The sequence below is a fragment of the Xiphophorus hellerii genome, chromosome 6 (assembly GCF_003331165.1).
Source record: "Xiphophorus hellerii strain 12219 chromosome 6, Xiphophorus_hellerii-4.1, whole genome shotgun sequence".
NCBI classification, from domain to species: domain Eukaryota; kingdom Metazoa; phylum Chordata; class Actinopteri; order Cyprinodontiformes; family Poeciliidae; genus Xiphophorus; species Xiphophorus hellerii.
The window spans coordinates 1,951,703-1,962,222 of NC_045677.1; the positions used below are offsets into that span (position 1 = coordinate 1,951,703).

The 10,520-nt window shown below is 41.6% G+C and overlaps 1 protein-coding gene across 1 annotated transcript; it reads right to left on the bottom strand.

The window, feature by feature from the left end:
• Nucleotides 1–1,537: 1,537 nt before the first annotated feature.
• trmt10a (tRNA methyltransferase 10A) lies at nt 1,538–5,756 on the bottom strand. The gene is made up of 7 exons (XM_032566179.1): nt 5,392–5,756; nt 4,810–4,978; nt 4,660–4,731; nt 4,503–4,577; nt 2,908–3,057; nt 2,718–2,823; nt 1,538–2,031 (listed from the first exon to the last, which is right to left on the bottom strand). Exons 1-7 carry the CDS (start codon nt 5,550–5,552, stop codon nt 1,832–1,834), a joined length of 933 nt encoding a protein of 310 aa, XP_032422070.1. The 5' UTR covers nt 5,553–5,756; the 3' UTR covers nt 1,538–1,831.
• Nucleotides 5,757–10,520: the final 4,764 nt, after the last annotated feature.

Genomic DNA, 10,520 nt, shown 5'->3' on the forward strand with positions numbered 1-10,520 from the left:
GAGAGAGAGAAACGCAAGTGTTTTGACCCCACCTACTGATTAGCAAGTAGGCTACCGAACAAAGTCCGTAGCCTGCTTGCCTGGGCTTGTTCATCACCTCCAATAGGATACACCTGTTTCGCTTCTCCCATTGTTGGGGAAATCAGAAATCAGAACACCGTACAGCAGAGTGCTGCCCGCACTGACGCGGCTCAGGGATTACGTGACACGCAGCGCCGTGCCCTATAATGCACTGTAAGCTATGTAATGTGTTTGAGGCAGTTGACCAAAATCCCGGACAATTTTTAAATTCCCCCCGGACATCTTTTTAGGTCTGAAAAGTAGGACATGTCCGGGAAAAAGAGGACGTCTGGTCACCCTAGTTCAATGGGGGACAGAAGCCATAGCGATAGCAATTTAGACTAAATTTAACGAATATAGGAAAGGCATGCAAGTTCAAAACCACAAACCATTAACATGTGCTACTCTTTAAAACTGGAACAATTTATTAGCAGGTTTCATTTTGCCTGCACTTGGTTGGGTACATTATTTTAAGTTTATTTGACAAGTTTACCAAAATATAAGAAATGTCATTCACACTTGCCTTGTTTTACTTTTTACTTGTACTTTTCATTACATTACTTGAGTACATCCATTTTTACAGTAATTTCCATACTTAAGTACAAGACGTTTCAGATACTTTAAGACTTTTACTCAAGTAACATTTCAGTCAGTGACTTCGACTTTTACCAAAGTCGTATTTTGGAGAGGTACTTGTACTTTTACTTGACTCTGAGATTTCAGTACTTTATACAACACTGGTCAGAAGAGCAGTGAAATACACGTGAGTCACTATTTGTCCTACTGTACTTTGTTTTGTTTTTTTTCATAATCATTTTTTATTTTCTCCCGTTCTAATCCAATAACTCAGGTCGCGGTGGGGCGGCGCTGATCTCCGCAATTCGGGCACGGGAATCCGCTTTCAGTTCATATTAAAATTATTATTTTACAGTACAGTAGTTATTTGTAAAAAAAAAAAAATGTTTATACAGTACTGGTAAATGTGGTTTGGTGCTGGCCAGAATAAATCAACTGGGAAACTCTCAACTGTTAACTTCCTAATAAGTTGATTAATTCATGTTAGTGCATGGCCCCAGGGGATTCCTTCCCCATTCTTATTTTGTACTAGAGAGACTTGTTTGGGGGTCCTCGTGTTCAAAGCTGGTGGGTTTGGGTCAATACCTCATCTCATCATTTCATCAAGGTACCTGTTATTCAAAACTCTGGCCATTTACTTTTTCTTTTCTGGGATGCATCACTGTCTCTGTCCCTCGATGACCTATCTATTTCATTTGCTGTTTGATGTCCACGTTAAGTTGTTCTTTGTAAGATTATAAATAATTCAATAAAAATAAAGTGGAAAAAAATGCTTAAATATGCCTTAAGTCTGAGAAGAAACTCAAGTGTTCAATGAACCTCATAGGAGCCAGAACATAAACTTCAGTAGGGTCTGAAGCTCATTTTTACCAAAATGGATGAACCAAACGCCAACAAAGAGTTGTGTTTTGGTTTTATGCTTTAACAAATGTTTTCTTTTTTTTTTTAATTATTCAATTTGGCACAGGTCTGACATTTCTGCTTGTAGGTCCTAACAACAGAAGTCTAACAGAAAGAAAATGATATGCCAGAAAACTGCTGAGAAACATAATTTCTACAAATACCTAAAGCAAAGTAAAAAATAAAAAAACGTTAATAAATATACAGTAAAACAAAGTGCCTGAAAATGATTTTTTTTTTTTTTAACATTTTCAGTTCCTCAGATGTTGGTACTAAGCAAGGATGTGTCCATTAGTTAGTTTTGGTCTCTAATAGCTGTTTGCTCTGCTGCGTCCAGGTCCGAGTCAGTACAGGGGCCTTCATCATCATCCTGGATCTCCTGGCGATTTGTTCCATCCTGGCTGACGGCTACGGCTCCCTTTCTCTGAGGTAGAACGGTGAAGAAAGCCTCCTGCCAGCTGCCCTTCTCCAGATAAGCCAGGATGATCTCAAAAACTGGAGAACAAATGAGAACTCAACACTAAATACTGGAGAAGAAATAACTATTCCAATAAGATGCTCATATTTCATATCTGAGTCAGATTCACTTAAATATGCTAATTTCTTTCTACATGCACTTGCAATAGTACTTATAGAAAACCAATGGAGTGTTGTTGTCCATGCCATGCTGCACTGATGCAGTAATTCATGCAAAGAGTCCCAACCTACTATTGAGTGCATAGACATAAGCAAACTTTTCATAAGCCTGATACTTCTATTTAAAATATTTTTTTTTAATCTTATGTAATACTTTAATCTTCTGAGACACAGAATTTTGGGGTTTCAACCACAATCTTCAAAATTACAATAAAGGCTGTGATTAATCTAAATAATGGAGTTTCACTTCCTGAAATAAGGGAGAAAAATGTATTGGACTTTTCCATGATATTTAAAGTAAATCAAAAATAGTCTCTTTTATTTCAGCAGCATTATCACACCGTGAAAATGAAGACAAATACAACTTTTCCTTTATTCAGTGAGAAAAGCTCCTATATTAGGAAATATTTGTTTCAGTAAATTAATCTAAAGATATGGCCAAATTGAGTCAAAAATGGCTCAACAGCAGCAACAAAAATCAATATCCTCCACCCTATATCTTTATCTTATGGATTTGTTTGTCATCAATGAATGTCACTACTTACCATGATTGACCGCCAGAACCTTCCGACTGTTCATTTTAACAAAACTGCTCAGAGGAAGCTGTGCATGGCCGATCCCTAGCTCCTTCGCCCGCTCATAACTAATGCCCTGCAACACAGATCCCTGCAGGTCAACCTAATCCCAGGAGTGAGCTGATGGCTGTACCTGCAGCAGCTGCGGACCAGTACACACCTTATGGTGGTTGTGGTCCACCAGGCCTCCAATCACATAGGCCTTCTTCTGGTCCAGCTCCTCCACTACATTGGGGGAGTCCGAGGTCAGGTACACCAGCTCGTCCTTAACCACCACTTCACTGTAGTGTTCTGCTTTAATGGTGATATCCTGAACACAATGTGAGCACGCAGATATGCACACAACACTGCAGTCACACACCCAAAAATGGGAATTCCTTAGAAACTGTGACAGATGGCGTCACTCTGGGTAGGAGCCTATTTGCTACCAAAACAGTAAATTTTATATTGATATAAAGGGAAACACTAAAGTAATTACTCTGATTTTGCTACAAATATAGCTGTCTGAAAGACTACAGAAACTAGTGGGGAAGGGGTCAGCTGCTCTATGTTTTAGAGAAAAAGACCCGAGCTGTGTCTGAGTGCATAGAAATAAGCCAACTTATTTCTATGTTCCTGATTTAAATTACAGGAAAAAAATATTAGGGATGCACTGATATAAAAATTTGGGCCAATATCGGATATTTATACTGCTGTTATGGCCCATAACCGATATAAATATTTCTCTACACTTTCAACAACCTATGAAAGTTACTACACCACTGACATTCATTCTCTGCTTCAGCTAAGCACCATCACATGGCCAACCTCCTTCCATTTCTCCCCAGAAACATAAACAGCAACAACAAAGAAATTAATAAACAACTCAAATTCATCATTAAAAGAACAAATTCATTATATCAAGAATGGCCATGCTGACTGAGTAGTGGAGAAACTCTCCATCTCCACTGTGGGTCGATGTTAAACAGCCTATGCATCAAGCAGATTCTCTGAAAAAAAAAGATTGGCTAAAAATGAGCAACAAAGTAACAAAAATAAAGACTGAAGACTTTCACACCACACTTCAAAATCAAATTGAAATCTAATCTCTGATTAAAACTAGAGGTGCAGCAATAAATCAGCTCTGATTTATTGAGCTGATTTATTGCTCATTAAATCAGCTGATTGGGTTATTGGCTGATATTTACACGAGAAACCGATCTTATCTACTTCCACAAAGGTCAGTATGCCCATTTGCCCTGCTGTCAGAGGACTGCCTGACAAATCAACAAGGTCACTTATGCACGTCTGCGGTTAACAATAGTCAGTCCACTGACTTTGTCGCTACATTTAGCGACTATTCAGACCAAGAAAATTGGTATCGACCAAAATCAGAATCAGCAGGTCAGGTTTTTTAAAAATGGTGATCAGCCAGAAAACTGCAATCGATGCACCCCAAATAAAAAAGTGACGTTTCCTCCTAAAATATGGATTTTTTCATCATCTCAGAGATGCAGATATATTTATGATTGTTTAATGTGTCTAAAAGATGAGGACTGGCTTCCTCACCTGCTCTGCTGTCCTTTGTGTTCCAACCCAGTTCTACAAAGTCCATTCCAATATATCTTTGAGTTTTTGTTAATACAATATGGCAGATTCTGATTGGTGTATGTCTGAGACTTGCTAACCAACTTGCTATAAAAAGAAGTGTGTTAAGATAACATTTAAAATTCGTTAATTGCTTCCAGAACAGGCAGCAGGGCTGGCTGCAGATACCTTCCAGTTCACCCATCCTTTGTCCTTCTCATCCATGCTCTGCTTCAGCTGTCCTCCCAGACTCGTTAGATAAAACTGAAGAAGGGGAAAACATGCTGTGTCACACTTGCACATAATTTCAGAGGCTCACACAGATGTAGACATGGGAAGCCCTGACCTGAACAGGGTGTGAAGCCCGTCTGTTCTCAGCGTAGCAGCGCTGGATCTGTTTGTGGAGCTTACGAACGTCCTGAAGACGCAGCAGCAGTAACAGTCAGGAGGTCTGGTTCTTCTTCCAGCCAGGATCCATGACTTCAAACCTGCTTACCTTGATGAGCATGAGGTCGTCAAAGCTGCAGTCCACCAGCAACCTGAGAGAGCTGGGCGTGGCCTCTGTGCATGGCCGTTTCCGGCCACTCGGACCCTCTCCTCTGTTCTCCTGCTGGGTGTTCTGTCGCTGCAGTTTGCGCTGCTGCTTCCTCTCCTTTCTTCTCTGTCTGGTTCAGACACAAGTTCGATATCAGATAATTGAATGCTCGGTGTAACTAAAGCAATATATGAATGTGACACTTGTAACTTCTCATCCAGTCCTTTACATGTGCCTCCCAAACTAAAAGCTGTTTAATAGCTGGTGTGATCTTAGTAATACTGAAATGAAACTTCATTTCAGTTTATGTAAAACTGAAATGAAGGTCAACGATCCACGGGGGATGTCAGAGTTTCAACAGATTTATTAAAGGAGCTCAGAGTCCAGGGAGTTTGCTGATGGCTTGATGGTATATTCAAGCCATCAGCAAACTCCTTTAAAGGAATGCAGAGATTCCTCCACGGAGGTGACAGTTCGGTCTAAGTTTGGTCCAGCTCTAACCAGGGTTTTGAAACGCCATCTGTGAGACAGTGTAGCGCTTACTTTCGCAGCTCTCTCTCTTCCTCCCATTTCTGCTGCTTCAGGAGCTTCTTTTTCTGCCTCTTGGACAGGGTCTGGTTTCCCGGGACAGCATCTCCAGTCTCGCTCCTGCATTCACTCCTCTGCCTGGGAGAAGCTGAAGCTTCCCCGCTAACATCCGCCATCTGAGACCCAGTGACTGATGGCTGCTCGCTGAGGTGGCCGGCCGGGTCAATGACAGCTAACTGGGGGGTTTCACTGACCGCTCAAAAGTTCCGTAAACAATTTAAATCACTGCAACAATGGAGGAAAACAGTACAACGCACGAGTATTTCTCTGCCAAACACACGATGTCATTTGCGCATATGTGACGTCAGTCAGGAGCGACAGACGCCTTCAAGAACATAAGAATTCTCACTTCAGGTTTCAGACAACCCCAGTGTGGAAATTTTGATTAACGTAAATAATTAGAAAAGCCTACATAAGGTGTAAAACAACGAAAAGCTATGCTAACTTAAAGTTTGTGTTATTTATCTACACGAGAAATAACACAAACGTGAATAAATCTACTCAATACATGCGAAGTTCGAGGACTTTCGATTTTTTAAGCAGAGGAAAAATGTCATTCAAGTTCAAAATAGTTGTCCAAATTCAAGAACCTAAAATGCGTTTCAGTCATGTCGCTCAAAAGTTTTGACCCGAAATGTCAGAAATTTACTTCTTTGTTGAGGTTTACATAAAAATGTAAGATTGGCTCACGATGGTCCTTTATTCAACCAAAACGTTAAATTTTTACTTTAAAAAATGTTCTCACCATTAAAAACAGCTACAAAGAATACTCCATGAGAAAAAGATATTCTGTGCATAGCCAAAAAATACAGCCCCTAAGAAGAGAGGCAGATGAACTCTAGTGTCTACTGTACATCCAGTGGTGGCAGCACCAGGGGCGCAACTACAAACTTTCTGACGTGTATGCGAACACGTAATCGCACCCCCTCTCCACCCAGGTTTAATATGTTCATAAAGCTCGCCCTTATTCGTGCATGTATAGTAATTAAATTCAAGTCATCATGGTATTTAGGTACTTTTTGCCTCCCTAATGTAATTATTATGGACACTGCATCTGATCTGACGTCTCAGATACATCACAAAACCAATGTAGTAATATTGAGTAAAGACATTTAAACTCAAATGCCAAGTCCTAGAACAAGGGTCACCAACGTTTTTGAGTATAAAGGCTTTAGTGACACTGATAACTAATTTGTGATACACACATAAACTTGTACAACTAATCTTTAATTAAAGTATCAAATAATAATAAGAGATAAAGAGATAAATTTTTATTGTCATTTATTGTCACAAGGACAACGAAATTTAAAAGGTGCCATCAGTCAGTGCATATGCTTAAAAACAAAAAATAACTGTCTCACAATTCACACACAATGTAAGAATTAACAAATAACTGCTAAAAAAAACAACAACAACAACAACAACAACAAAAACTAATAAATAAGAACAGCCACATTCTCACATACATCATTCATGATGATTAATGGTTGTTTTTGATTGCATTTAGTTTTGTTATTGCTATCGGGTAAAAACTGTCTCTGAGACGGTTGGTTCTTGTTCTGATTGCTCTGCATCTTCTGCCTGAAGGCAGCAGTGTGAACAAAGAATGTCCGGGGTGAGAAGTGTCCTTTGTGATGTGTTGTGCTTTTCTTAGACAGCGGTCGCTGTGCAGGTCCTCCAGTGAGGGGAGAGGGCAGCCAATGATTTTTTGGGCTGTATTCACAACCCTTTGGAGAGCTTTCCTTTGAGCCGCAGTGCTGCTGTTATACCATACGCAGATACAGTAGGTCAGTATGCTCTCTATGGAGCACTTGTAGAAGGACACCAGCAGCTTCTCCTTGATGTTGTTCCTCCTGAGAACCCTCAGGAAGTACAGTCTTTGCTGGGCCTTTTTTATCAGCTCGAAGGTGTTCATGTTCCATGTGAGGCCCTGCTCAATGTGGACCCCCAGGAAACGGAAATCAGCTACCCTCTCCACACATTTTCCCCCAATGGTTAGTGGTGTAATGTCCGTTTTATTCCTCCTGTAATCTATTATGAGTTCTTTTGTCTTTGAGTTGTTGAGGAGCAGATTGTTCTCCCTGCACCACTGCAACAGCCGCTCCACCTCAACCCTGTAGGCGGACTCGTCGCCTCCTGAGATGAGCCCCACCACTGTGGTGTCATCAGCAAACTTGATGATGGTGTTGCTGTGGTGGGCAGAGGTGCAGTCGTATGTGTACAGACAATAGAGCAGGGGGCTCAGCACACAGCCCTGTGGAGAGCCAGTACTAAGGTTGAGGGCTCTCCACAGAGCCATTTCCATTTCCCCCAATGGTTAGTGGTGTAATGTCCGTTTTATTCCTCCTGTAATCTATTATGAGTTCTTTTGTCTTTGAGTTGTTGAGGAGCAGATTGTTCTCCCTGCACCACTGCAACAGCCGCTCCACCTCACCCCTGTAGGCGGACTCGTCGCCTCCTGAGATGAGCCCCACCACTGTGGTGTCATCAGCAAACTTGATGATGGTGTTGCTGTGGTGGGCAGAGGTGCAGTCGTATGTGTACAGACAATAGAGCAGGGGGCTCAGCACACAGCCCTGTGGAGAGCCAGTACTAAGGTTGAGGGCAGTGGATGTATGTTTTCCCACCCTAACTCTCTGCTGTCGGTTGGTCAGTAAGCTCAGAATCCACATGCAGGTGGAGTGAGGGAGACCCAGGTCCCCCAATTTGTCCACCAGTCTGTGAGGGAGGATGGTATTAAAAGCAGAGCTGTAGTCCACAAAGAGCATCCGCACATAGCTCCCCTGCTGCTCCAGATGTGACAGAGCAGCATGGAGGGCCGTGATCACAGCGTCCTCTGTGGATCTGTTGGCTCTGTAGGCGAACTGGTGGGGGTCAAAGCCAGGAGGGAGAAGTGCTGTGATGTGACCCCGGACCAGTTTTTCAAAACACTTCGTCACCACAGGGGTTAGTGCCACTGGCCGGTAGTCGTTGAGGCAAGAGATGTGAGGTTTCTTGGGTATGGGGACTATGGTGGAAGATTTCAGGCAGGATGGGACTGTAGACAGGGCTAGGGACTGGTTGAAGATCCTGGTGAAGACTCCAGCCAGCTGATCGGCGCAGTCTTTCAGGACACGTCCAGGGACGCCATCAGGTCCAGCAGCCTTCCTTGGGTTGACAGCCCGCAGTGTGTGCCTCACCTCGTGCTCTTCTACAACGAGGGGTGTGGTGTTGTGGGTCGCTTGGTGTACTGTGGCTGCCTCTGTTGGCTTCACCTCAAAGCGGGCAAAGAAGAGGTTCAGCTCCTCTGCCAGCGTGGCATCGCCTTTCGCAGCTGCGAGGTTGGTCCTGTAGTTGGTGAGATGCTGGATTCCCTGCCACACCTGCCTGCTGTTGTTGCTAAATGTACATACGTGTGAATAAATTGCATGCTAGAGGGCAATTAAAACAGAATGAAACAAAAAATAAGGCAAAGAGAGCCAAAGAGCCACTTCCACCAGCCTCTGTCTAGAACCGCCTATGGGTTGCAGGTCTGAGGCATTTTGTTGGCATGTTTTCCTTCATTCTTATAGCTTGATAGGAAGTCGGGTTGTGGCAATCCACAACACAATATTAATATACAATATTAATAAAATAATAGTGAAATAATATGACCACAGAACCCTGCATTTATAAAAAGATATCAACATTTTTCCTACACAGAAAGCCCTAACAAACTTAAATGTAGAAAAAATAAACGGTTTCTCCTCACAAAGTATATGTATTTATTTATTATTAATCTATTAGTATGATTTGTTCTTTAAATTGCCATTTATATTTTTCAGTCTCAGGAGATGATTGAGGGATGAAGAGACACTGATGCCTATGTTGTTTAGGTTCTGACGGGTCTGCAGTGATCCTCTCCTCATCCATTCTGTTTGTATCATTCAGCAAACCTTGAGCCACTGAATATCGCCGACACATTTTTTTTTTAAATCGCCCGCATTCAACTTCACTAAAGTTGTTCAGCCTGGGATGTGCGTCTTCCCACTCACGTCTGTATTTTTGCCAGAGGTTTTGCTTTTAAGGCCACTGGAGTATCGGTGGACATTTTAAAAAGACGCGGGTTGATAGCAGCTCACTGCATCTGCGGTATCGGTTCAATACCATACCGCAACAATTAACAATTAACTACGATTCCGTAATTTATGGGACGGTTGGCAACCCTAGCAAGACAGCAACAGCCACCTGTCATTTTAGGCTAGCTTAAGCTTACCTGAATATTTACAACCCTCCTGTTGATACACTAACATTACTTACTTACTGTCTTTCATCCATTTTGAAAGGCTTTTCTTCGTCCCTCCAAAATATTTATCCCTCCCCTTCTTCCGTTTTCTGTTTTGTGCCCCTGAGGGTTTTTTCTGCCGCCCCACCTTTAGCTCCCTGTTGTCGAGTGCACTGCCATTCAAATCTAAAAGAAAAAATGAGAGTACCAAGCATCATCAGGCTGAAATTGTGAAAACGTTCGTCAATCATTTTCACACTTGGATCAGATGCCACAGAATTTAGACCTTACTGCTATTGAGAATCTTTGTGATGTTTTGCTTTGAGGAGTGGCTTGACTCTTCAATCATCAATAAATAGTTCTTGGTGAAAAATAAATGCAACACTGGATGCTCTTCTAAGATCCTGGCATTGCACTATATCAGTGTTTCTAAACCTTGTTTGGGCCAGCGACCCCTCACCGCCCCCATCAAAGAATTTGTAAGCAACTTTGTACTGGATATTATTTTATTATTAATATTACTATCACTGTTGTTGATGTTTTTATTTTTATGGTTGTTTCTGGAGTTATCGTCAAAAATAATTTCCCAGAAAACAAAAAAGCAATGCGAATAGAAATTATTTTTATAGGCGTATAAGAAAAATGCAATGGACATTCAACTTAAAATTGGTAGGCCTAACAGCAGCCAATCAGTGGAAAAAATATTGTTGTTCTGTGCCATTTTCTAGTTGTTAAATATTACACAAAATGACCAGATAAAAGATGTACAACAATGCCAGTTTAAACTTTGAACTATTTGCAAAAAGACTGAGCTCTGCAACATTAAAATATGGATAGAACT